Source organism: Loxodonta africana, chromosome 11 (assembly GCF_030014295.1).
Source record: "Loxodonta africana isolate mLoxAfr1 chromosome 11, mLoxAfr1.hap2, whole genome shotgun sequence".
NCBI lineage: Eukaryota > Metazoa > Chordata > Mammalia > Proboscidea > Elephantidae > Loxodonta > Loxodonta africana.
Window position 1 is genome coordinate 14103254 of NC_087352.1, and position 27878 is coordinate 14131131.

General features: G+C 46.8%; 1 protein-coding gene and 1 long non-coding RNA gene across 4 annotated transcripts in view; one reads left to right on the top strand and one right to left on the bottom strand.

Moving 5' to 3' along the window:
* LOC135232790 (uncharacterized) lies at positions 1-27735 on the bottom strand. 3 transcript variants are annotated; one of them, XR_010323346.1, is made up of 4 exons: positions 21490-27735; positions 19721-19773; positions 12799-12843; positions 1-6804 (listed from the first exon to the last, which is right to left on the bottom strand). It is a non-coding gene; the product is annotated as an uncharacterized LOC135232790 (long non-coding RNA). The 3 variants fall into 3 exon arrangements; XR_010323348.1 differs by having other exon boundaries at positions 10833-12843; XR_010323347.1 differs by having other exon boundaries at positions 8038-12843.
* ARHGAP35 (Rho GTPase activating protein 35) overlaps positions 1-27878 on the top strand; it is a 137118-nt gene that overhangs the window by 98802 nt on the left and 10438 nt on the right. Inside the window, exon 4 of the mRNA XM_064293877.1 lies at positions 27726-27803. Coding sequence (XP_064149947.1) covers positions 27726-27803 — 78 coding nt within the window. The remainder of the gene's footprint in view (positions 1-27725; positions 27804-27878) is intronic.

Consider the following 27878-nt stretch of genomic DNA (forward strand, 5'->3'; position numbering starts at 1 on the left):
GTGAGTTGGGTTTTTTTTTTTTTAATAATTTTGTTGTTGAGAATATACACAGCAGAGCATATACCAATTTAACAATTTCTATATTTTTAATTCAGCGACATTGATTATATTCTTCAAGTTGTGCCATTCAGTGAGTTTTGACTGATGTAATATGTAGTCATGTAACCATCACCCCATTCAAGATATAGAACCTCTAGGGTTTTTTAGGTAAATAATTAAAGCATCTGTAAGTAATGATGATTTTTACCTCCTTTTCCCCATATTTATTTCTCTTTATTTTTTTCCTCTAGACTAATTATATTGGCTAATACTACCTCCAGGACAATATTAAATAATGCTGATGGTAGTGGATATTCTTTTCTTGTTCATTGTTAGCTTGTGGGGTGAGATAAATACCTTTTTTCATCTTAAGGAGTCCTTTCTAACTAAGAGCTTTTTCGTTGGTTTGTTTTTACCAAGAATGGAGTTAAATTATATCAAATGTCCTCTGAGCTTTTTTGAAGATCCAGTCATTAGAATTTTTCTCTTCTGGTCTATTTAGGAGTATACTGAATTAATAATTTCCTATTACTGAATCACCCTGGCAGTTCTGGAATGAATCATACTTGGCCATAGAATATTATTTTTACATGCGCTGCTGAATACTATATACTAATTTTTTATATCAGTATTAATAAATGAAGTTGCTCTGTAAGAGAGCTTTTTTTTTTCTTTCTTTTCCCTAAATACTCAAAAATATTTAGTTATCTTTATTTTCAAATGGCAGTTTTTCTGGATATGCAGTTACCAGGTTAGCCTTTCTTTCCTTTATGACGTTCTAGGCAGTGCTCTGCTGTCTTCTATCATGAACTGTGCACTGGAAAAAGTTGAGGCTAGCCTGTGTTTTGCCTGAATGCCCCAAATATTCTTTTTTTTTTTTTTTAGCTCAGTAAGTTTATTAGAATATGTCTTGTTAACTGAGCTAACTGAGTTTTTTCGGAAGCATGTTGTTGGTAGTTGTCATCAAGTCCATTTCGACTCATGGCGACCCCACATGTGCAGAGTAGAGCTGCTTCATAGAGTTTTCAAGACTGCAGCCTCTCGGAAGCAGATTGCCAGGCCTGTCTTTCTAGGTGCCCCTGGGTGGGTTCAAACTGCCAGCTTTTCAGCTAATTGAGCACTTAAACTTCACCGCTCAGGGACTCTCTCTGAAACATAGTGAACGCTTTTAATCCGTAGATTTGAGTTATCTTTATTTCTGTAAAGTTTTCTTGCCTTTTTTTTTTTTTTTTCCTTTGGGGCACTAGTAATGTATATGGTACCTCTACCCATCGCTGTCAAGTCAGTTCCGACTCATAGCAACCCTATAGGACAGAGTGGAACTGCCCCCATAGGGTTTCCAAGGAGCAGCAGGTAGATTGGAACCCCTGATGTTTTGGTTGGCAGCCGTAGCTCGCCATAGCTCTTAACCACTGCACCTCCAGGGCTCCAAAATGCATATGGTGGTTCTTCCTTATCCTCTGAACTCTATATGTTGGCAGTGAGACCCCTTATTTTCCAAATCTATTTTTTTTTCTCTGTAATCCTTTTTAGCCATTTGGTTTTTTCCATTTCATTTTGCACAATATCCTAACTTCTGTTCTACATATCCTGTAAAAATGGCATGGTGTAGCGTGGCCAGACTTCCTCATCTTATTTCAGAGGGGGGACAAGAAAATCGAAATGAATATCAGCTCAAGGCTGGTCACTGAGAGGCAGAGGCCAGACATGCCTTCTTTCTCCAACCTTTTCACCAACTCTGACATGAGTCATTCCTCCCGTGGCACTGCCTTCTTCTCTGTTGGGTTCGATAATTCATTGCAGTGGCCACACAGAACTCACAGACAATACTCATGATTATGGGGTTTGTTAGGGATGTAACAGGATCAGAAGTGACTCAGGATACAGTTCTTCGGTTAGGATAGCTTTTTGGCCATGCCCTCAGGCAGACCTCTCCCGTGGTCCATGGGCCCCTCTGCCTGGCCTCTGCCCTGCTTGGGCAAGTGTTACAAAGCTCTTTAGCTCTACCAATAAGTGCCCGGGGCATCCTCCTCTTCCCAGGAAGCCTCCTGCCTGAAGGCACTCAACTCTCTTGCCTCATGGGTCAGCAAGCCTGGCTCTATTGACAAGTGCCCAGAGGCACCGCACTCTGCCAGGAAGCCTCCTGCCCAAAGGCACTCAGTCTTCTTGGGTTGGCACGCCCTCTGTAGCCACATTGTTCTGCGGGCCGGGAAGCCTGCCATGCCATCTCATGCAAGTCTTTTGGTTCTGCTGCTACCATTTCTCTGCCACTGCTTCCTGCCATCTCGCATCATCTCTGTTATTACAGCTCCCTCTGTCTCTTAGATCTAGGAGGTTCTCAGCCCAGGGACCCCAGGTCCAAAGGACGCACTCTGCTCCTGGCTGTTCTTTCTTGATGATAGTGAGCTCCCCGCTTTGCTCTGGGATTGGCTGTGTTTTAAGCCTAGCAGGTTGGCAAAACTGACCAATCCCCTCATTAAAAAAATTAGGGTTCCGTATACCTTATTTTCATGGTCCCACCCCCACAGGGTTCCATGCACCTTACTTCCATTATTAGCAAGCTGTCCGGTCCTCTCGGAGGGCCACAAGCACCTTATTTGCATAGCCCCACCCAGTCACAGTGTGAGAGTTAAAAGACCACGCACGCACAGCTAAAAGGGCCATATTAAGTAATTCACTGTACCACATATCCCTTACTGGGTTTTTGGCAATGTCTTTTCTAGGTAACTTTTATTTGTATGGTTGTTTTATTTTCCTCTTCCACTTTTCTGAGTACTGTCCCCGCCTCCAAAAAAAAATGTTTTATCTACTTTTATTGTCTCATATCTTTTCTAAGTGCTGTATCTCTGCTTTACACACTTTGTTTATAGACGTGATTGCATTGTTTGTTTTTCTTTTGTAGCTCAAGGAAATACATTGTTACGCACTGCACGGCAACATTTGTCCATGAATTTTCTTTGCCATTTGCTTTTCCTGTAACTACCTTTTTTGCTGGTTGTCTTCCTGGATCTCCTGTGTTGGTTCCTTTTTAAATTATTGTTCATCCTTGAATAAGACGATATCTCCCTAGTCTAGCAATTTGTAGAAAATTCTTGTGGGGTTAGAGCCTGGTTTAGCAGGAGTTTAGTCTCTGTATGAATGAGTGCTACTAGTCTACCTAGTCCTCAGCTACCAGGGATTGGCATTGTAGGGACACTCTAGGCAATCTTTCTCTGTCACTTGACCTCATTGATAGACTAAAAAAAGACAAACCCGATACCATCATGTTGATTCCGACTCATCATGACCCTATAGGACAGAGGAGAACTGCCCCATCAGGTTTCCAAGGCTATAATCTTTATAGAAGCAGACTGCCACATCTTTCTCCCATAGAGTGGCTGGTGGGTTTCAACCACCAACCCTTTGGTTAGCAGCCAAGTGCTTTAACCACTGCACCACCAGAGTTCCTTCATTGATTAGACTACAGCCTGCAAATTTGCTATGTGACTCTTTAGGCCACATAGGGCCTGAGGAAGCCTCAGGAAGCCTCATCACCAGTCCCTGGACCAGTTCCCACTGTTTGAAATAAAGCGTGCTGGTTTTGCCCCCTCGGGGGCGAAGAATTTCTGTGAAGAAGTGGAGCGGCCTGCTCTGTCTGACATCTGTGACAGGAGGCATTCTCTTTCATCACGTTCCCACACCCTCGTTTGACCTTTCCAGCCCTTGGCCGTTCTTACTCATATGTTGGGGTTTGGGGCCACAGATGTCCCCAGTTTTGTCAGAGACGTGATGTTTCTGTTGCTCATTCTCCTGGTTGCTCTTGTGTGAGTCTCTGGAGAAGAAGGGGGAATGGCTTCTCTGCGCTGCCGTTTGTAAACTCAGCACGGTCCTTTACGTGAAATAAATTCAGCATTCAGAAAAGCTCATTTGATGGTCTGTCTTTTCTGCCTACTGATGGCTGCCTTTGTGTCATTGAAAGGTAATCTGATCTTGCTGGGAGAGTGGCTTGAGAGTTAGTGAGAGGCATACGTTCTTAAGCCCTTTCTGCCTTCTCCCCATTAGCCCCAGCTATTTCTGATTTTTGTGATTTTATTAGCATTTCAGGAAGATCTTTGTCCTTGGTGCCCTTCTTCCTGTATGTCTATCACTCTGCTGAGAAACTGCAGGAAGAGTCTCCTCTGTGACCAGGCAGTGTGTACCGCAGAAGTCAATGTGGATACATCTGACCATGAAAATAGGAAGCTGTTTGTAAGCTTGTAGGTCCTAGACCCCAGGTTCCCATGACTTCCTTAGGTGATGTAGTATGGAGAGTGTCATAGGTTTTCATTCTTTAGTCTACACAAAGGGAAGAAAGGTCCTTTTTAGAGAATGGATTCTCTTTTTCTCTGCAGCCTTAATTATTACTATACTTTCCTTAGTTAAAGGAGCCCTGGTGGTGCAGTGGTTAAGGACTCAACTGCTAAGCAATAGGTCAGCATTTTGAACCTACCAGTGGCTCCATGGGAAAAAGATGTGGCAGTCTGCTTGTGTAAAGATTACAGCCTTGGAAACCCTATAGGGCAGTTCTACCGTCCTATAGCGTGGCTGTGAGTCGGAATCAACTCATTGGCGGTGGGTTTGATTTGGTTCCTTAGTTAAACTTCTCTTGTTGACCATGGTGTCAGTCAGGTTAGCCTTGGTTAAGATCTCAGTGGCTTAAAACAGCAAAGATTTCTTTCTCACCCTCAGTGTTTGTGCTGGGGACTCTGCTCCACGTTGTGCTCACTTAGGGATCCAGCTGATGGAGCTGCCACCCTGTTGACTGATGCTGGTACAGCAGGACAGAGACCTCTGGAGGAACTCATTCCACCAAAGACCTGCTTCAGCCTGACCTCGCCTCCTCTCACATCACTGGGCAGAACTAGTCACATGGCTTCATCCAACCCCAAGGGGGCCAGGTAGTTCATTCTCTTTTGTTCCCAGGAAAGGAGAGTGGGTGTTGGTGAGAAGCACTAATGATTACTGCAGCCACCTGTCAGTTGTTTCAGCCAGGCTAGCAAGTGTTCTATTTAGAATATCTAGTGTTTGGATTTGTACATTTTTCTTTCAGCATACCACTGGGCTGGAATGTCTGTGACAAGCTCTGCATATAGCTTACTGGGTGATATCACAGTGGGAAAATGTCCTTTTTTCTCTTCTCTTTTCTACGTGATCTTACTTAATCCCCCCAAACAGTCCTATTAAGTAGAGACTGCTGTTTTCGTATTTTAAAGACAAGGAGCTGGTATTGAGGAAAATTAAATCATTGCCTCTAAGGAGACTTAACTAATGAGTTGCAGATTCAGCTCCAGTGTTACCTGTCTAATACTAAAGCTCAGACCCTGGCCTTTATTCATTTATACCATAAAGCCAACTTTAAAATGGGAGGCTTAGACTAGCTCATCTACAAGCACCCTTCTGGCTTAAAAGCCTGCCCACCTTCCTGGAGCAAGCAGCCCTGGTTGTCTATGCTTAGAAATGCTGACTGTGAAAAGATTTGGCTTTTCCTTGGAGCTGGGGACCAGGCTATAATGGAGTAGTTAAAAATGGAAGGAAAGATGTGGCAGATGAGAGTGATTTGTGGCCACATGAGCTGTTCTCTTCTTACCCACGGTAGCGTGGACCATGGCAGCCCGCTGTCCTCTTGGCTTTATTGTGTCTGATCACATGTCCAGAGCCAGCATTCTTTGTGGGCAGGGAACAAACGCATGGCAATAAGTCACTTTTTTGGCCTTCTAGGTAAACTTGGCTGTGGGAGACCACCTTTTAAAATAGGTTCAACTCGAGACGAGAAACCTTTTTTTTTTTTTTTTAATTTTTATTGTGCTTTAAGTGAAAGTTTATAATCTGGCAAGTCAGTGTCTCATACAAAAATTTATATACACCTTGCTATGTACTCTTAATTGCTCTCCCCCTAATGAGACAGTCTGCTCCTTCCCTCTACTCTCTCTTTTCGTGTCCATTCTGCCAGCTTCTGACCCCCCTGCCCTCTCATCTGCCCTCCAGATAGGAGATGCCAACATAATCTCATGTGTCTACTTGATCCAAGAAGTTCATTCTTCACCAGCATCTTTTTCTGTCCCATTGTCCAGTCCAATCCCTGTCTGAAGAGTTGACTTTGGGCATGGTTCCCATCCTGGGCTAACAGAAGGTCTGGGGGCCATGACCACTGGGGTCCTTCTAGTCTCAAGACTGGAAACCTTTGCTAGGTCTTTAGATGTTAATCTCCTCTTTAAAGCTTTTTTGTTCTTGTTGTTAAAAATAGTCACAGACAAAGTGTTTGGAAATTGGGGTACTCATGTACTGTTGGTAGGAACATAAATAAACACAGTAGCCATTTAAAAAGAGAATTTGACAATATTTGGTAAAAATGTAAACCCCTTAGACACTTGGTCCTAGCCATTGGCCCTTCTGGGAATTTGTCCTGTGGAAATGGATATGCCCACAAAGGTCTGTACAGAAATGTCTGTTCATTAACAGAAGAGTACATCCCTACAGCAGAGTTATTTAAAAAAAAAAAAACCTTTGCAGTGGAGTCGATTATATTATAGGCTAGAACTGTGCTCCATAGGGTTTTCTTGACTGCTATAATCTTTACAGTAGCAGGTCACCAGGCTTTTCTTCCACGCTGCTGGATGGATTCCAACATGTATGTGGTATGGTCCCATTTATGTGGGTGGAGAAAACCTGTGTGTGTGTCTGTTTGTGACTTGATGGAAAACATCTGGAAGGACAGCAGGTGTTTCCAGAGTGTGTTCTCCTGGGCTCCTGAGAAGAGACAGAAATTTTTGATGGGGTGGTGGCAAAAAATAGGGCGTTTACTCTCTATATTGTATGAAAACAAAGTTAACAATAAGCATGTATTATATTACTTTAAAAAACTTAAACTGTGTAGGATTGTTAGAAGTGAAAAGTAAAGTGGCTTTCTCATTTCCCAGTTATCTGCCGTTAAGAGTTTGAATCGTACATGTCCAGAGATGTATTTTCTATGTGTATACATACACATAATACAAACTGTGTTTTTCCTTTTTTAACACAAATGGAACAACACTAAACATACTGTTCTATGTCTTGCTTTTTTCCCACCTAAAAATGCACTGTGGACACCCTCCCAGATTGGTAGATAAACCTCTAAGGAGCCCTAGTGGCACAGCACTTGACTGTTAACCAGACCCACCCAGCGGTTACATGGTAGAAACACCTGGCTGTCTGCTCCTTATGGGACAGTTCTACTCTGTCACATGGGATCGCTATGAGTTGAAAATCAACTTGACGGTGCCTCACAATAGTAGAGAAGCTGCAGCTGCTGCTTTTTTTTTCTTCATGGTTGCGTAGTGTTCTTTGGTCTGGATCTGTCATAATTTATTTTATCAGCGTCCTATTGAAGGACATTGTTTACAGTTCATTGTTATTACGGACAGTACTGCAGTCCTTGTCTAGCTATAGACATCTGTATGCACACATGCACACACATACATGTATGTTTCACATATGTGCAGATACATCTGTAGGGGAAACACCTCAGAATGGACTAGACAGATGAAGGGTTTGTGCATTTTATAATTTGATGGATATTGCCAAGACACTGTCCAGTATACCACTCTCATCAGCATTGTACAAGGTTAAAACCCATTGCCGTCAAGTCGATTTCAACTCATGGTGATTCTGTAGGACAGAGTAGAACTGCCAGTAGGGTTTCTAAGGCTGTAAGTGTTATAAAAGCAGGCTGCCATATCTTTCTCCCGCAGAGCTGCTGGTGCGTTTGAACTGCCGAACTTTCAGTTAGCAGCCGAGCACTTAACCACTGTGCCACCAGGGCTTCTCTGTACAGTGGTTTTTAAATGGAATCTGTTGGACTTGGAAGATGCCTTAAAAACCATCTAGTCTAACTCTTTAACAGTGTGGATGACTCTCACACATGCTGAGCAAGAGAAGCCTCAGACAAAACCATGTGTGCTGTATGATTCTCTTTATGTAAAGTAGGAACCAGGACAAGCTTACCTTTGTTGTTAGAGATCAAGATGGTGGTTATCTTGGGGAGGGGTGGAGACTGGGAGGGGGCATGAGCGGGCTTCTGGAAGGCTGGGAGTGTTCTGTATCTTGATCTGTGTCTTGTTCACATGGGTGTCTTCAGTGTGTGAAAACTTATCGTGGTTCACTTCTGTCAACTTTTCTGAATGTGTATGATACTGCGGTAAATAGTCTGACACTTTCCCTTACAGATAAGACCCTGCCACATGCAGCTGAGGTTTCCTGAGAGCCGAGTGCTGGGTGCCAGAGCCCTGGCCTGCCTTGCCAGGGTTGGCCTGGTGGTGCTGTTGGCACTTTGGAAGGCTGTGAATTTGTGACAGTGTCTCTCACCTTGAGGCCCTTGAAGAATAATGGTGTGTCTGAGACCCAGCTGATGTGTCAAATGTCAGTTTATGCTTTTACAGCTTATACCCTTATATTTGGAGGACTGAGAAAGAAATCCTAGTGTACGGCCTGACACCTCAGAGAGAGACAAGCTCGGGAAGGTTTATGGTGAGAAAAAAGTACAGCTCATTCGTCTTCCAGCTAGCCTCTCTTCATGATTTCTTTATGTGACCCTTCTCATTGCAACCTAATGTCTTCAGCCTTCCTAATTGTTTTCAGGCCAGTCCCTCTTTCCGATAATTGGATCTTAGTAAAATTATTTACTCCAAGTGGAGAGAAAAACAACTTTTTTTGTCTTTCCTGGGCCTGCTTTGAGGAGGGTGGTGGAGTGGTGAATTGCAGGGACTTATTTTCCTGGGGTGTGTCTCTGAGGTGGGAGTTTTCCCCCACCCTAGGTTCCTTTCCTTGGCTGTGGAGGCTCTATCTAGAAGTGTGTGCATGAAAGCCAAGTTTGACGTTTGAGCATTTCCTGTGCTTAGAAACTCTTGCCTTTGATTGGAGATGAAAATGTGTTCGGAGCGCTTGCTGGCAGCACATCAGGGCGTGCAGCTGTTGGACCAGGACCCAGTGGTAATGGGTGAGTTACAGAGCCAGCCTCTGCTACTAGACAGCCTCACTGGCATGGGCAGTTCCTTGTCCTCACAAGACCAGGAGACTTCGGTAAACTTCAGGTTTGCATGTGAAGTCCAGGCTGGCCTCCTCTGAAACATTGCTGACACACAGAGGAAGTTTTAAGAGAAACTTCAGATCAATTCTAAGGTGCCACTGGTCAGTGCAGTGCTGGGGGAAGACACTAGGCCTGGTTGGAGAGGCACTAAATTGGAAAGTCCTTCTTGTGAGCCAGAGAGGACCATCAGCAGAAAAGTCTCAGTTTGACCTCACACTCCAAGCCCCTTAGCCCCCTCATGACATTCACACTCTAAGCCATCCCTCCTCCACTCTGGCCTCAGCAAACCCACCTGTTTAAATCGTGCTTCTCCACTGATGGCCGATCCTTACTTGAGGTGACCTCGCCCTCCCTCCTGGACTTCTGTGCCAGTGACTGTCCATGTACTCCATTCAGCGATCAGCATGTCCTACCTTGTGGCCGATCTTTTAATATCTAACTGTGGTTTAATTTTTCACATCTTCAACTTTTCTCCCTCAATAAGGTCTTACCTCCTTAAAGGACGCGGCAGTGCTGTTAATTTTGTATTCCCCCGTGGGACATAGTATGCAGTCACCTCATGTAGTATGCTTTCAGTAATGATTTATTACTGTGATACTGTATTTCCCAAATGCCACCATATTTTATACCATATCATAGGTGATGAGATTGATAAAAATAGAAAATTCGGTTTTTAATTTATTTCGGGAGCCTTAGCAGGCAGCATCTTTCTTTAAGCCTTCCTTTCCACATAGGTCAACCCCTACTGAAAAGCTGTGACAAAACGATTTGGAAGTTCCACCTGACTTTCACTAACCCTCTGAATTTGGGATGGTGCACCTGAGGCTATAGGCATTAGGTGCCATAGAAGTCAGCAAAAAAGAAGACCCGTTGAGCTGGCTTGGTGCATGTCTGGGGCAGGGCTCAGCCTGAAAGATAAGTTGGATTCTGTAACACAGAGAGAATGGGAAAGAATCTTCTAGGTGGGATCGGAGACTGAATGTCAGGTGTTGCGATGAGGAGAGTTGTGTTGCACTAGAATTCTCCACATGTCAGGCTTTCAGGTATTTGGATTTGGCCAGTGGTTTTCTGATTCCTTTTCTTAGATCCCTAAGATCCTAAGGAAGTGCTTCTGGGTAAGGAGGGGGAGAGCAGCCAACAGGCCTCTGGGTCCTTCACTGTTAAGGTTCAACTTAAGATTTCACTTGGAAAAGGGATTTTGCTGCTTGTGAGAGAACTTGTCAACCCTTGCTGTATCCGTGGGAAAGTGGGTTTTTTGAAGGTTTTCACCTGAGGGATTTGCTGACTCTGCGAGCATGCAGCTCTCGTGTGTTTCTCCTGTGTTCCCTTCCTGTGCCGGTCAGCCTAGTCAGTCAGTCTCTTGTTTTCACACCTGAGTGTGTCTTGAACTTGTCCCCCACCCCAGCATTTAGGCTCTAATTAGCCTCTTCCTGGTTTACTGTCATAGCCTCTTAGTAATTGGTCTTTCTGCTTCTGGTCTCATGTCCTTTCACAACATTGTCCACACTGCTGCAAAAGTCTTTCTAAAATAAATGTGATCACACCACCTTCCCTTGTTTAAAATTCTTCCGTGACGCACCATCACTTCCAAGACAAGGTGTAGTGCTACTGCCAGAGACCTGGCCCCAGGCCACCTGTCCACCCTCACCACTGCCATTCCCTTCATCCACTCACAACTTCAGCCAGTTCCTTAAGCATTCCTGGTCTTTCTCACCCATTTCAGGGGTCTTCTCCAGGAGTCCCCCTCTGATGTGCCTTCTTCACCAGGGCCCCTACCCTGTGCTTGTTCCGTAGCGCCCTTTGCAGCCTCTGGGAGCGCTTCTCACGCTGGACTCCGATTGTCCTCCTTCCTCAATCAACCCTTAGTCCCTTGAGGGAAAGGACCGGGTCACCATCATTGTATGCTTCAAGCCTAGGGCTGTAATAAATGACCAGGAATGACTGGGTGGTGTAGAGACAGTCAAAAGACCTCCTCTTCCCTTAACAGCTTCATTCAGCAGAGGGCACGGGGAACTGTGTACACAGAAAAGGAGGCATAAGATGATGCCTGTCGTCATGAACAAGGTTGCAGCATCTGGGTAGGAACAAGTGTCCCTGTGCTTTGAGTGTGCGGAGTAGAGGTGCATTGCTAACAGTCTAGTGATTGAGCAAGAAACTTTTAATGTAGGCTGTTTAAATAGACAGTCTTGGAAGAAAGGAGCCATGAGTCCACAGAGTGGGTGCGCGAAGAGAGTGAATCAGGCCAGCGAGCTACTAGGAAATGCTGCATCACAAGAGTGGGGCTGACCGTGAGGATTCAAATGTCTTTATCGAGTTTAAAGAAATATACGTAAATCACTTTAGAATTTAGGGTTCAAAATAATATGGAGGCAGCATTATGCATAATAGCCAAAAAATGCAACAATCCAAATTTCTATCACCTGCTGAATGGATAAATAAATTGTGATCCAAAAACCAGATACCTGTTTCCGTCGAGTCAATCCAACTTATAGCGACCCTATAGAACAGAGTAGCACTGCCCCATAGGGTTTCCAAGCTATAAATCTTTACACAAGCAGACTACCACATCCTTCTCCCACTGAGCAACTGATGAGTTCAAGCTGCCAACCTTTTGGTTGGCAGCTGAGCACTTAACAGCTGTGCCACCAGGGCTCCTTAATGGCATATTATTCAGACATAAAAAGGAATGACATCTTGACCCATGCTGTGACATAGATGGACCTTGAAAACATGATGTTGGTGAGAGAAACCAGTCACAACCACATACTGTATGGTTCCATTTATATGAAATGTCTGGAACAGGCAGATCCATAGAGACAGAAAGTAGATTGCCAGGGGCTGGGCAGGAGGAATGAGGAGGAGGGGTTGCTAATGGGTGCGGAGTCCTTTTGGGGTGATGAAAATGTTCTGAAGTTGATTGTGGTGATGGTTATACAAATCTGTGAATATACTAGAAGCTATTGAATTGTCACTTTAAATAAATGAGTGAATTATCTGGTATGTGGATTAATAGTTTAACAAAGCTGAATAATAATAATAAATGAAGGGTTAATGGAGACATGTTTTACTGAGTCCCTAGAGGCCCGTATTTATTAGGAGGAGGCTCCTTAGAGAGGAGACCTGCCTTGGTGCCTCGTGATTTCTCTGGTCTCTCTCATGCCCCTGTGTAAGGCTGGCGTCAGCTGTGGGGACACAGGGCTGAGTGGGGACAGTGCTAGAGCCTCAGTGACTCTTGAGTGAACGCTTACATCGGGACTGGGTCTGAGCCACAGCAGACAGACAAGCAGAGGACACGCTCTTCCTTCCGGGGCCTGAGACCGAGAGCTTGACCACCCTGTGCTGAGTGACTGCGAGTGAATTGGTCTTGTCAGTGTTGTCATAAGCTGAGAGAAGCAGCCCTCGGAAGGACATCTGTGCATGCCATTGTTGAATCTGTCTACCACAAGTACTCCTGGTCTGGATTCTGCCTCTGAGTTTCTATCCATGGTGATTTTTCTGCCTGTCCTCTCCATTTTCAGGACTTCGCCGTAACACCGCCTCCGTACTCCCCCTGCCACGTGCCCAAGGCTAGCTAAGGTGTCGGTGCAGGGAGAGCCAGGAGAGGCTCCTCTGCCTAACTCTGAGGTCAACCCATCCCTCTGCCTGGTCTTTGCCAGTAGTTGGTTCTTTACCCCACTCACCTGTGAGGAACTTGAGGGCAGCGACTGTCTCTTCTTTGCCACCACCTGGCAGATAGAAATGAAGTCATGAGGTGCAGGATGAATTCTTGGGGACTGACCACTCAAGAGGTCTTTTTTTTTTTTTTTTTTTTTTGATGCTTTAAGTGAAAGTTTACAAATTAAGCCAGTCTCTCATACAAAAATTTATACACACCTTGCTATAGACTCCTAATTGTTCTCCCCTCTAATGAGATAGTACACTCCTTCCCTCCACTCTCAAGAGGTCTCTTATTGGCTAGAATCTGTCCAGTTTTCCCTGTCTAGGCCCAAGCTCTTTCCTTTGGCAATACATTTCATACAAATTACATTTCACCTTTGAGTGCTGTGGGGTGCTGCCACCACAAGGGCCATCTGTGGAATTGCTTAAATATTATGTGAGGGACCCATTGCCACATAGAGCAAGTGACATAGGGAAAACCAGGTTCTCAAACCCCTGCCGTCTATGACTTTGAAGGACTGTGCAAGCAGGTGTACCGTAGATGTTTTTTAGGAATGGTTAGTCAAGGACTATGAATGGTCTTCTGGAGGTCTGTGAACCTCTGAAAACCAGTGCAGATTGTGTATGCATGTACATTTGTGTGTGTGCACACATTGTATGGACAGGGCAGAATCTACAGCTTTCGTCAAGTTATCAAAGTGAGGGGAATCTCCTCCCCACAAACAGCTAAAGACCAGTGTGCATCCATGCATGTGTTGGCTACCTACCATATGCTACTGAGTGAGCAAGTACAATGACACTTCTTGTCCTTCACGAGTTTATGATCCAACAAAAGTAAAGAACAATTGAGTGTGAAACCACTTAGAGCTTGCAAGAGAGCAGCGAGGGCTGGGAAGCAGAGTTGTTAGGACTTAAAAGATGAATAGCATTGAGTCAGTTGTGCCTAGACCAACTAGTTTTCTCTTCAGAACACTCCAGGACACGAGACCTTACAGCTTCCCCATGATCTCAGAGACCCCAACGGTCCAGAATAGGTTATGATCAACCTCCCGCTTTACTATGTGCCCCCTCATCGGATCCTTTCCAAAATGGACAGTCCTAATCACTTATACACAGGCCACAAACAGCAGTGATGGCAATGAACAAAACTGTTTTAATGTGGAAACTTGTTGCCCTCTGACTTTATTTCCAAGATCTTACCTTGGGGTGCCTGAGTCTGATGTCTCCCTTGCTCAGTCTTGTCCTCCCTCACAGAGAGGTGACCTGACTCACATATCTGTCCCACTTGAGTTTTATACAGTGATCCTGAGAGATGGATACCTGGTGTTTAGAGAACACTTTAGATGGTTGGTGCACAATTCTGCAGAAAATACCAACCCAGTCTTTCCTGGAACTGCCCTCAGAAAACCTCATCAAACCAGTAAATGGAAAATGGCTGCCGAGTGTCTGGAATAATATGCAAATATTTTTGACTTGCTAACTGAGAGACAGCAGGACAAAAGGCCAACTCTTTCTTGAGCTGATTTCCTACAGCTATTGGTGAACTGTAGGGCTGCCTAATCCAGTTGGGAGATACCCTTTGTTTAGACCTTTCAGGCAGTCCAAACCTGTCATGGGAGAGATACCCAAGAAAGGTCTGTAGGCAGCATAGCAGGGGACCCTAGGCAAGTTCCTCAACTTCTCTTAGCCTCAGTTTCCTTGACTGTAAAATGAAGGTAAAACGTATCTCCCTTGCAGCACAGTCGTGCACGTTGAAAGAGAGAATGCCCGTTTGGAGCTGACGCTGCCGGGCCCTGTGCTGAGTGTTTCCACAAATTCCACTTAATCCTCATAGCAACCCTGCGAGGTAGGCGTAATCACCAACTTCCTGATTAGGAAAATGGAGTTCAGAAAGATGAAGGCAGGAGCTGGGATTCAAACCCAGGGCTTTGCCCCACTTGGCCATATTGCCCTCCTTCACAGGAGGCATTTGAAGACAGACCATGTGGGGCCCTGGCAACTCAGGGAGAAATGGTCAGGCCAAACAACAGCAGACTCTGCTCCCCCTTACCAAGTGCCCTTGTCATTTCTAGCTGCCCGGCCCTTGTGAGGGCCCAGCCTGAGCCTGGTGGCCAGGACCAAGTGCTCTCAAAGCACAGTGAGAGCCCTGTGTTCATGTGGGCTCGTTCTTTGTAGAGCACCGTATGCAGTTGATTAGCTAATAATCCCCCAGGAGCTGGAGGATGATACTAAACTCAAAGTAACACTAATCCCTTTTTACAAGAGAGGGAACAGAAGTCCCAGAGTCCTTTTGGGCAGGGGCCGCTCCCAGCCGGTCAGAATGGGAAGGGCCTCATTCCAGCCCTGTCTTCTGTGCTTCAGGGCTTCGGAGCTGTACACTTTATATAGCATTGGGCTAAACAGAGGCCAAATTTTACTACGCTCCTTCCCACTTGGGACACAGCTACCCAAAAGTAGCCGCCATGTTTCCGTCCACCTTCATCACCACCGCTGTCTAGAGCGATGGTTGAGAGCTTTGGCATGCTGGGAGCTGTAACATTCAGGCCGCTCTTTACCTGCAGTCAGAAAGCCTGGATTGCTATAACTCTGTCTTTCCGAGAAGGCAGCTAACTTCAGTATGGATATTCCCATCTATCACTATAACAGTTTAATAGGTGCAGTTACAGCTTGAATACACCAACAGGCTTTCTGTGAGTAATTGCCATGTTTGTACTGCTTTGAATTGAAAATAAAGTGCTCAAATATGAGGTATACAGTTTCATGTGCTGTGAGTTTTATGGGGGTTCTATGTTACTTAATCTCTCCCTACCCCTATAATTTTTTTACCCCTATAATTCTAGGTTTGTTAGTGAGTTGCTTTCCCATAATCCAAATAGTTTTAAAACCAAGCTCTCTCCCCTTCTTTTTGAGTACCCGCCATGTGCCCATTCCTCCCCACCCTCTAGTTTTTCAGCTGGCTTGTAAGCTAAGCATGAGTCGCTGGCATTCCAAAAATTGCACATTGCCGTAAAGGCAGGCGAGTTAGTTAGCCAGCACTGGCTTGTCCCAGATAAGCAGAGTTCACTTAGCTTGTGACTCGGCAGGACCCAGTGCCAGGTCAGAGCAGCGCCCTGGCAGGCTGCCTGGAGAGCCCGTAGCTAGAGAGGAGAAGAGTTTGTTTCACCAAAGCCCCATGCCCAGGACGGTTCTGACAGGCCTGCCTGGCCGGCTGTTCCAGCTGCTCTTGCCTGCTCCTTTCCTTGGAGATGAGTTCAGACAGGCAGCCCTGAGGGATGAGGGGACATGTTTGCCCGACAGGAAACACAGGAAGGGGCAGGAGCCACCTTTCGGCACACCGCCCTCTGGGCCCTTTGTAGAAGTAATTCCTCTCTGCCTGCCATTGAAGGAGAGCTGCTTTGCCCCTCGCTCCTGCTCATCCTCTCTCTGTCTGTCTGTCTTTCTCTTTCACACAGACAGACACATGCGCACGCACACACCCTGTATTGCCTTACTTATGGGGTGTCACACTCCAGTTTTACAGGTAGAAGGAGGTGGAAGCCCTGCAGGCCCTGACGATGCTATACTGATGACAGTGGGCCACCACCGCCGCCCCCGTAACATTTATCGAGTGCTTACTGTGGGCCACGCCTGGTGCCTGGTGCCTTGTAGACAGATCTGAGACATAGGGGCTATTCATGTCCCCATTTTTCAGATGTGGACACTGAGGTGAAGTTCCTTGCTCATGGGCAGGCAGCTAGTAAATGTTTAGCTGGGGAATCAGAGCCCCTACCCACAGCTTGAACTGGTCTGTTTTTCTGGCCTGCAGTTTTTTCCTGTTTGTTCCACCACAGGCAGTAAAGCTATTTGAAGTGACCTCTCTTCTTCATGTTAGACTTGCCATAAAAATGTCCAAGACCCACAGAGGCCAGTCTAGGAAGCTAGAAAGATTGAGCCCCAGCTAACTCGTTCCTTGAGTCCAGAACCTTGGGTAAAAAGGGCCTGTCAGCCACTAACAAGGATTGCCTTGTTTCTGTGAAGGGGCATAGCTCTCTGGTGGGGGACCCCAGCCAAAGCCAAACCATTGCCCTGCACTGCCGAAGTCACAACCCCAGCCTGGAGACCAGACAGATGTAGAGCAGCAGATGACTGACCTAGTGAGGCCGGGGAGTCAGGGAAGACTTTGTGGGGAAAGGGGAACCTCAGCAGGTCTGGAAGGGAAGGTAGGAACAGATATGACTGGTGCTAAAGCAGCTGCTCCTGAAGGGCTGTAGGAGCGCGGGGGGGCTTGAGGCTGTGGAGAGCTTGCTAACTCAGTCCACATTCTCCCTCTCTAAGGAATCCAGATGGTACAACCGTTAAGTATTCGGCTGCTAACCCAAGGTCAGCAGTTCAAACCCACCCAGGGGCTCCACAGGAAAAAGACTTGGTGATCTGCTCCCATAAAGATTAAAAAACCAAAACCCTTAAAACCTGTTGTTGTCAAGTCGATTCTGACTCAGAGCGAGCCTATAGGACAGAGTAGAGCTTCCCCATGGGGTTTCCAAGGGTGTAATCTTTACAGAAGCAGACTGGCACATCTTTCTCCCATGGAGAGCCTGATGAATTTGAACCACTGACCTTCCAGTTAGCAACCAAGCGCTTAACCGCTGCACCACCAGGGCTTCTCCCGATTAAAACCTAGAAAACCCAATGAGGCAGCTCTAGTCTGTCACATGGGGTGGTTATGAGTTGGACAGCACCTAACAACAATAACCTCCCTCTGCAGCCAGGGGCAAAGCCCACATTTTTATTCTCAGTCATATTCCTTCTGCCTGTTCTCCTAGGCCCCAGGTCTGCACAATTCCACGGTGACTTTCTAGTTTTGCTCAATGCATCCCAGGAAAAGTATGAAGGCAGTGGAGTGGAGTGTGGTGCTAAGCTAGGCTCTGGAGTCAGACTGCCTGGGTTCAAGTACCAGCCCTGCCATTTGTTTGCTGGGTGACTCAGTTTCCTCCTTTGTAAAACAGGAAGAATCACCGTCTACAGCTCACAGGGTGGCAGTGAGAGTTTAATGAGGTGGTGCTACACGTAAAATGTTCAGCACAGCACCTGACCCGTCGCGTGCATGCCATGTAGATGGAAGCACTTCTTATTGTAACAGGGACCACCTCTGGACAGGAGTGACGGCTAGCCAGCCAAAGAATAGAAGTAGAAGTAGGAAGAACAACTGCTAGAAAGGCCCAGAGCAGGAACAGGGAGGAAGCGGGTGCTGTAACCGGAAAGGCCAGCCTTATTGGAGGTGTCTTGTGGGGCGGGGAGGGTACAGGCTCAGAGAGCCTGGTAATGCCAGCGCACCAGGCCACGCTGAGAAAGTTTGCATTTTATCCTAGGTGCAGCACAAAAAAATTGTTGGCAGGCGAGGATCGCATTTTTCTGCCAATTATAGGCTTCTGACTTAGGAGAAGTGCTGTTTCTCAGTTAGGGAAGAGAGTCCTGGGAAGGAATGGCCCAGGGCTATGATTGGTGACATCTTTGCTTCCTTTTCATGGTTCATTGGGAATCAGGAACCTGAAGGAAGTTAACCTCTGCCCTCATTAATGCTTGGGAAGAACCTACCTACCACCTCAAAGGGCTTTTCCACTAGGGAGCCTGCTGTGGAAGGGGTGGTTGGCGTTGCATGCCTGTGGTTTGGGGTGGGGGGGGCGAGGGTGATAGGGATGATAGTGGGGGGGTGGTGGAGGAGGTGTGGTGACATTAGTCATGATTGTGGAGGCGGCGGTGGTGGTAGTGACCATTGCACCTAGGTGCTCACTGGCACTGTTTCTTTGTTGGTAGCTCTTTGTCTAGCCCAAGAGGTGCCTCCCTGTAGTGGCACTAGCTCTGCTCAAAGCCACACTGCCATCACCCGTGCCAGGGGTTTGCCTGGGTGTGCTGACAAAGTCGCACTTCAGCGCAACGGACAGCTCACATTCTTGGCAGGAGGGGTCTCCCAGCTGCTCCTGGTTCACTCCTGTTCTGCAGAACGGGCTGCTCACTTCGACTGTGGGTACACGCTCCTCTCCCCTCCACCCGGGGCTGCCCTGACAGCAGAGTATCAGCCTAGGCTGGCTGAGTTCCCTTTGCCAATGTGATTTCTTAAACACTCTAGTAGGGATGTGCATTTTCTCAAATGTCAAGGGAAAACCAGGCCCCTGGTTTAGCTCAGGGCAAGGTCCAGAAACCCTGCTTCACAGTGAATGACAGTAAATACATTGGCAGCTTTCAAGGCTTAGCCAGCTGCCAGAGCCATATGATGCCACAGACGTGGTGTGAGATTGGCATCTCCCTCCCCTCCCCCGAATCGCTTGTTCCTCCCTCCTCTGCCGGGGTTTGTGGCATGGCTGAGGCTCGCTGGGAATTCATAAAGCCTCATGGTGGGGCTCACAGCCGGCAAGACTGTCATCGTAGTGCCTTACAGTGGCCTTCTGTCCTGGGAGAAAGGAGGCCTGGCATTGCCAGGAGCAGATTCTGACTGACAGGGAAATACCCATGAAGACAGCTAACAAAGCGGGGCAGGGGGCCAAGGTGGCCCTAGTGTTCAAGGAATAGAAATGCCAGGAAGTCATTCCAGGCGCATCCAAAGCAGGAAGGCAGCAGAGGAATCTGGTGGGGACGCTTTAGTGTTATCAACAGTAGAACTTCCTTCTCAGAATAAAGCAAGGAAAGCAGCTTCCATTAGCTGCCTTCTGGGTGGAGAGGAGTCAAGTGTTTCTCTGGTTGGGCCTGCTTATCTTCCACTGCCAGAGGAGAAAACTGAGTGGCATGTGCGTGAAGCTGTGAGTGGGAATGACTAGTGAGGAGGGAAAACCCTCCTCAATCATGATGACCCTGGCGTTCACATATATCTGACATAAGATTTCAGGGAGGAGGTGGTGGAGCATAATGTCGAGGCACAACGATCGTCAGAGACTCAAGCGAACCCATGCAAACCCTGCCTCCACCACTTACCCTCTGCAGCCTTGGGCAAGTGGCATAGCCTCTTGGAGCCTCCATTTCCTTGTCTGTAAAATGAGAATAAAAATAATGTTTACCTCAAGAAATTATTGGAAAGATTCACTGTGACAATTCTTGAGAAGAGCTTAGAAGAGTGTCTGGCACATAGCAGGCCCTCTGCAAATGTTAACTGCGATTATTATTCTATCATTTTTTAATATTATCATTATTATTTCAGTGTGCTAGCCATTTGTGGCACTGTTTGCTTTTATGCATGTCATTTCACCTAATCCTCACAACGTCTCGACTGTGTCATTAGTGATATTGTCACCGCGTTTTTGATGCGGAGCGTAAGCCTCTGGGAAATGATGTGATGTGTCCTCTGTCCCCCAGTTAGCTGTGAGCTAGACTCAGGACTGGAACTGAGGTCACTCGGGTGCCCAAACCCATGCGTATTTTCTAAACATGCTTCTGCTGACCGGCTTGCCTTGGCCGAGTCAGAACAGGCCATGCCTACAGGCAGGTAAGCTGTGGAGGCTTGTGAAGAGCGTGGACAAAAGAAAGATCTAGTGTAAGGCATCATGGGACAGGCCTTGAATGGGTTATCTCATGTATTCCTCACAGCAGGATAAGAAGGTAGATGTTAATCCAGTGACCAGTTGGGAGATAACAGAGCAGGATTTGCACCCATGTCTCCCCAACAGCAAAAGCCAGGCTCCCATCCAGTTGCCAGCCTGCTCTCCACATAGATCTTTAGGCTAATAGCTACTGCGGAAGCTCTGTGGTACAGAGAAGAAAATGGGGAGGCATGGAGAGGTTGCCCAGGCCTCAGGGCTAGGAAGGTACTTGTGATGGTGACCTGAGCGCTGTCCTACCCCCAGCCCTGTCCTCTTCCATGGAGGGTGGAGATGCTGCGATATGGTCTTCAGACAGGAGAGAATCCCGTCTGGAGGTGCACTATGGGCATTATTCCAGGAGGAGGAGGGCTTCTGACTCTTCCAGAGAGGTCCCTCCTCTTCAAGACAATTTGAACTTTATGCTCAAAGGTATTTCCTTCAGGACTTCAAACCAGTTTGCACCAGTTCTGTCATGGCCAACAAGTGAAACCAGAAGAGACCTGAATTTTTACAATGTGGGTGATCCAGAATGATAAGTGTTGTTGTTAGGTGCCCTCGAGTCAGTTCCAAATCATAGCAACTCTGTGTACAGCAGATGGAAACACTGCCCAGTCCTGTGCCATTCTCATAGTCGTTATTATGCTTGAGCCCGTTGTTGCAGCCACTGTGTCAATCCATCTCATTGAGGGTCGTCTTCTTTTTCACTGACCCTCTACGAGAACAGGAAAAATTACGGGTCAAAGCCCTGGAATGGGAGACCCAAAAGAGGTGTAGTGAGCCCTTTCAGAAGCCTGATGCGTGAGATTGGATTATCTCCAGGGCTGAGGAGAGTGATAGTGGACCCATCAGCTACCATCTTTGAGCAGGGCACCACTGTTTCTGACTCTGCTCAAAACCTGACCAGAAAAGAAATTTGGTTGCTGTGCAACACATATGCTGTCCCTGTTTTCTAAGAGGGACGTTAATTTTCTAGCAGAGCTTTGACTTGAATTTTTCTCATTCCAGTTATCATTCCAGTTCACCAAGTTTTTAAAATTCAAGTCTGTTCTGGTGTCACTTCCTTGGGCATGACTGAAGTGGGAAGAACCAGTTCGCAGCCCTGGTTTCCTTCTCTCCCTGAGTTCACAGAACACCTCTGGCCTTGTGACTTAGCTGCCTTAGACTTACCTCTTGGTAATGAAAGAGGGAGGGCAGTGGTCTTTTAGAAGCATTTTCTGTCTCCCGAAAGGCAGTTGACAGAAATTGTCCCGTAGCTAAGCCCTGTCTGGTGCAGGGTGTGTGAGAGCACTAACAGCACCAGTTAAGATTTTTTTAAAGGACAAAAGTGCTGAGTTTTTATAACTAAATATAGAAAGTAAAAAATAAGCAAATCAGCGTTTGTCTTGGAGGAAGTCTTGATTTGCTGCTAGAAAGGAAACTCAGGAGGAACTGAGCCCTGAGCGAAAGCACAGGCAAAGCCTGACCCAGGGCAGCCACGGGGAGACAAAGGCTTCTGGGCAGGAACACTGGGTGGAGAGGTGGTTGCCTGGGATCTGGGAGTAAGAACCTCAGCCACATTTTCACATAGCAGGGCAGGAGATGATTTCCCCCTGGTTTCCAAGCTCCTGCAGGTCACCCTCCCAGCTTCCGAGGGACTGCCTGCCAAGGTCGAGGGCATCTCTCAGGAGCTTAGGTCAGCAGCGGCAGCACTGATGGAGAAGCCAAAGGGGCAGAATGTGCCAGTTCTCAGCCTTCAAGGAGTGCGGCACTGGCACACATCACTGGGCCATCCAGCCTTCTGATGTCAACTAGTAGTTTTTGGAGACCAAGACTGAAAGCTCTGTGAAGGCGCTTACCTGCCCTGTGGTGCTCAGAAAATAGTCACTGAGAGGAAGAATAAGGCATCTTTGATTTTTTTCCTTTACAATTTTTAAAAATCTATACGAAAGTCATACACGGCCATCACAAATTTTAAGTAATGCGCTGGGGCTTGCCTGTGAGAAGGAGCACTTTCTGGCCCGCTCCCACCCCAGCCCCACTCCTTACAGGCAGCTCCTTCTAATCCTGTTGGGAATGCCTTGTTCCTAAAGTAGCTGGTGTCCATTTTTCCTGCCGTATCCCTCGCAGATTTCATTGAATCATGGAATTTGGGAGTCAGAGAGCCCTTAGAAGCCTGGGCTGTCTCCTGAAATGGGGGTTCTTAAAGTGTGGGTCCCCGACTAGCATCACCTGGAAACATGCTTAAAATGCAGATTCTTGGGCCCCACTCCAGACAGACTGAATCCAGAACTCCGGGAGGGTAGAGCCCTGCCAGCTGAATTATACTAACAAGCCCTCCAGGTGATTCTGATGCAGGCTCAGTTTTGATTCGAGAGCTAGTGATTTAGAACATAGTAGTAAAAGAACCCTTTGCCGTCAAGTCAGTTCCAACTCATAGCCGTCCGTAGAAGCAAGGACGGCAAGACTTTGTCTCACTTACTTTGGCCATGTTGTCAAGAGGGACCAATCCCTGGAGGAGGACATCATGCTTGGTAAAGTAGAGGGTCAGCAAAAAAGAGGAAGACCCCTCAATGAGGTGGATTGACACAGTGACTGTGACAGTGATCTCAAACATTGTGAGGATGGCGCAGGACCCGGCAACTTTTCGTTCTGTTGTGCATAAGGTCACTTTCAGTTGGAATTGACTCAAAGGCACCTAACAACAACAGTGAAAGAACACAGGCTCTAGAATCAGATGGGGTCAAATCACGTCTGTGCAACTCCTGTCTGACCTTGTGTGTGTCACTTTTACCTGTCAGCCTCAGCATTAACATCTGTAAAATGGGGTTACTCATAGCCTGTCTTAAGGGGTTATCATGAGAACTAATGTAAAAATGGAGCCCTGGTTCCTCAGTGGTTAAGAACTCAGCTGCTAACTAAAAGGTTGGCAGTTTGAATCCGCTAGCCACTCCTTGGAATCCCCATGAGGCAGTTCTCCTCTGTCCTTTAGGGTCGCTATGAGTTGAAATCAACTCAACAGCAACAGGTTTGGTTTTTTAAAGTAAAATTACTTGGTAAGCATTTAGCATGGTGTGCCTCACATATTGTAAACATTCAGTAAGTGCTTTATCATCATCGTTGTTGTCAGCTATCTTGCTAGACCAAATACTAATCTTTTTAAACAGCATCCCAAACAGGTGGATATCTGGTGAGAAGAGAGTTCAAAACTCTAGCCCATTCCAATGAATGGCAGACGTAGCTAGTAACGGTCATTTTATATATTGAGAGACTATTTGCCATCCTGTAATTTTCATTCTTAGTCATAGTTCTGTTCCCTAGAGCCATTGAGAACAAAACTGTTCTACATGGCAGTTAGGCTATTTGAAGGTAGCATCCAGAACTTTTTTCTTGTTCTAGTTCCAAAAATTAATTTTAACAGAAGAGATCTGAAATCAGTAGGGCTTTTAAAAAAAAAAGATAAAAAGCAAGCAAGCCAGGCAGAAGGCGGGTAGCCGAGCCCTGCCATGGTGGTCAGCCTTGGAGGTTTCCGGTACTCAGGGGCACTCTCTGAGATGCAGTCGTGGCTGTCTCGGCTGGAGGCCTGGGGCATGGCAGGGATCGCTGTTGGTAAGGACGCTTGCTGCTTTCTGCTGGCAGGCTTGATCCCGAGTCCTCCGCAGAGTTTGAGCAGGCAGGCCCATGGGTGCCCCTGTGGTGGACCGCCCCAGGACCCCACCCTGCCTGCTCGGCCAGCTGCCCCTGCCGCCAGGTGTCCTGTTCTCACCTGGGAGGCCCGCCCTCTGCTCCCTGAGGATGCAGGCTGCTCTTGGGCTTTCGGTTTTGTTTTTGAGTTGGTGTGTAATTAGTGGCTGTGATGGATTGTGCTGGGCAAGCAAATGATACCTTTCCTAAACTATGCCGCCGTGTTGGGTAGGACAGCAACAGAATTGCCATTTAAAATGGGGTTCCGTAAAATAAACCCTGTGTCCAGATTACAGGAAATACTAGCTTGGCGATTAATTGGTGCTCAGGAGCTGGCCTCGTGCTCCCTTTCACACGCTTCCATTTTGTGGGCATCCATCTCATCAGGTTTCCGCAGGCCGCACCCCTGATTGCTTGCAGACAACTCGTTTTCAGCCCCCTGATGCTGGGCTAGGTGGCCTTCAGGAGACCCATTAGCCTGTTGCCGTGGAATCCACTCTGACTCATTGCCAGAGCAGAACTGCCCCATAGGGTTTCCAAGGCTGTCATCTTTATGGGAGCAGACTGCAGAGCGGCTGGTGGGTTCAAACCTCTGACCTTGCAGTTCGGAGCCGAGCACTTGACCACTGTGCCACCAGTGCTTCTTCACTGGGGGACAATGCAGAGGAATCCTGTCTGCACCTGGGTTAGGGTGTCAGATGATGGATGGCCTGAGGCTCCCAGATCCTTCACTGTTGATAAAGCCAGGCTGCTGAGCAGTTTTCAGCCCTGCCATTAGTGTCATCGGTTTCTCCGCATTAGAGAGGGCCGATACTCAGGGAAAGGGAAGAGTCCTTGGAAAAGAGTTGCTTTTTGCGTCAAGGGAGTAAAGATTTGAGTCTTCTGCTGCATACCCAGCACCTGCCAGAACATGGTGGTTTCTCGAAGCCGTTCTGTGCAGCATAAGCACGTGATCTATGTTACCTGAGAGACGAGCCAGGTTGAGCGTTCACATGTGTCTGGGAACAGTTCAGAAAAGGCACTGAGGAAAGAGGCTATTGCAAAATTGCTAACTAGGGGTGGTGAACAGGGCCTATCCCTCTGGAGTTAACAGAATAAGGGAGGTGCCATCTCAGACGCCACCCAGAATGCTGAGGGCCATCAGTTGCCTAATGTGTGGCGTTGCTTCATGGGGAAAGACTTCAGTCTGGACCCATCTTGGTGGGTTAATGTTGAGCCGCCTAAGCCTGGGCTGGGCATGTCTTCTGGAACAGCATGGAGACGGAAGAGGAAGCTCCGGAATCAGACAGGCCCACCTCCTTCTATCAGGTACTTGGGCTTCCTAAACCTTGCTTTGCTTATCAGTAGCTCCTGACCAGAGGTCTTGAAGAGTAAACAGCATCATCATTCATTTGCTAAATAATTGAGTGAATGTGTGGAAGTGTGGAAGGGCCTATCCAGTGTGTGATGCAATGATCCCTCAGGAAATGTTAGCTCCAAGGGTGGAGAAGTGGCCAGAGAGCTGGGGGCACCAGGAGCCTCAGGTTAGAAGAGTGTCAGCCTTCCCACTGCCGGAGTACAGCGATGGCTGCCTCTTTGTAGCTGGGCACCACATGGTAGCAAGCCCTCTGGGCTGGCCATTAACTCCATTTTCTCTGGGGTGAAAGTCCTATGTGCAATTAACAGCTTTTAAGACAAGGAATTGATGGTTTTTGCTTCAGTGTTCCTCAGGATTCACCTGCCACCAGTCTGAGGCCCCAGAACAGGCGGGCAGACTGCTCTTCTCTAGCCTGATGGGTGCCACTCCCCAGGCAGCACTGACAGCTGGATGCTAGCTCTCTGGAACCTCCCTCCTAATTGAGTTCAGGCCCAGGCCTCTCCCCGTCGTCCATGCCGCCTTCTTGTGTTCATTGGTGGCACCCAGGACGCCTCCCTGGTTCCCCTTCAACTGCCAAGAGTTGCTTGAAACCATAGGCATCAGAGGTGGCCCAGGGTTGGTTTGGCCATTAGACCCCATCCTGGTTTTCATCACGACTTCCCCTTCCTTTGTTGTTGTTAGATTTCAGCTCATAGTGGCCCTTTATGATAGAGTTTCCTAGGCTGCAGTCTTTATAGGAGTAGATCACCAGGTCTTTGCTCTCGCAGAGTGGAGCCACTGGTGGGTTCAAACCTCCCACCTGTCAGTTAGCGTCCAAGCACTTAACCATTGTGCCACCAGGGCTCTTTCCCTTCATTGCTGTTGAGTCGATTCTGACTCATAGAGACCCTATAGGACAGAGTAGAACTGCCCTGTAGGGTTTCCGAGGCTGTAATCTTTGCGGGAGCAGCCGGGCACATAACCACTGCACCACCAGGGCTCCTGCCTTTCCTTTGTTGTTGTTATGTACCATCGAGTCAATTCCAACTCATAGCAACCCTACAGAACAGAGTTAGAGCTGCCCCATAGGATTTCCACGGAGCAGCTGGTGGATTTGAACTGCCGACCTTGCGGTTAGCAGCCCAGCTCTTAACTACTGCGTCACCAGGGCTCCTCCCTTTCTTTAGACCCATGATATTGCTGATGCGGTAATGGACTTTCCTTCCTTGGGTGGGGGCGGGGGGGTGTGGTTTCCCGTGGGGAATTCCTGTCTTACTTATTTACTTTATTTTTACCTTTAGTTGTTTTCCTTATGTCCCACTGTACACCAGAATAAGTTCCAGAATGATCACAGAGTTAAATTTTTTAAAAATAAATACATAAAACAAGAAAGAAAATAAAAAACAAAAACTATCTTGTCTAGGATTAGAGAAAGCTGCCCTAAGCATAAAAACAAAGGAAGACATCATAAACAAAATGGTTGGTCTTGAAAACCTGAAATTTCTGAGTTATGAACTTCAAAAAATTCAGTACACAAATTAGAAGGCAGATAATAAAAATAGTTAAAATGGTCATTCCTTAATATTCAGAGACCTCTTTCAAGGACAAAATGAAAAGAACCACACCTATAGAAAAATGAATTTAAAAAGTGAATCAGGAAATTCACAAAGTTAGAAACACACGTTTTCAAGAATCTGTTAAACTAGTTACCTAAAATATGTAATAAATAAATTGAGGGTTGTTTCTAACGGTGAAGTGGAGCCCTGGTGGTGCAGTGATTAAGAGTTCAGCTTCTAACCAAAAGGTTGGCAGTTTGAATCCACCAGCTGTTCCGTGCAAGCCCCATGGGGCATTTCCGCCGTGTCCTATAGGGTCACTGTGAGTCAGCATCAACTTGACAGCAGCAGGTTTGGTTTTGCTGGTTTTTCTAACAGTGAAAACTTGAAACAACTTAGATGGTTAACAACAGAACTTTCTTTTTAAAGTTATTGTATATTTGGATGTCTCTAAAATCATGCTGTAAAAGAATAATGTTTAGATATAAGGTCACAACATACTTTAAGTGTAAAGGGCAGGTTTAAAACATAGTATTACCTCCATTTTGTTTAAAAAAAAAATGATAAAGAGTATACATCAAAATGTGAACAAAAGTTACCTTGAGCTGATTTATCTTTATATTATTATTTTAATTTTTACCAAAAAACAAGTATTTTAAATTTAAGTGAAAAAGAAAATTTGGGGAAGGTGGGTTGAAGCATCTAGAAAAATAAAGGTAAAAAGAGCCTACCCCTGTTCTGTCTCTTGGGAGGGGCCTGGCGGAATCTCCCGGGCTTTCCCTAGAATCCAGTCCTCTTTATTCTCCGCTCTCCAGTTCCTGCTACTAAGACAACTGCTTGTTTCTCCTCAGGACTGAGCACCGAAGGCATCTATCGTGTCAGCGGGAACAAGTCAGAGATGGAGAGTCTCCAGAGACAGTTTGATCAAGGTAAGTCCCTTGGACTTGGTGTCTGGAGCCAGAGCCAGAAGTCACAGCAGACACCACACAGAACAGACGGGGAAG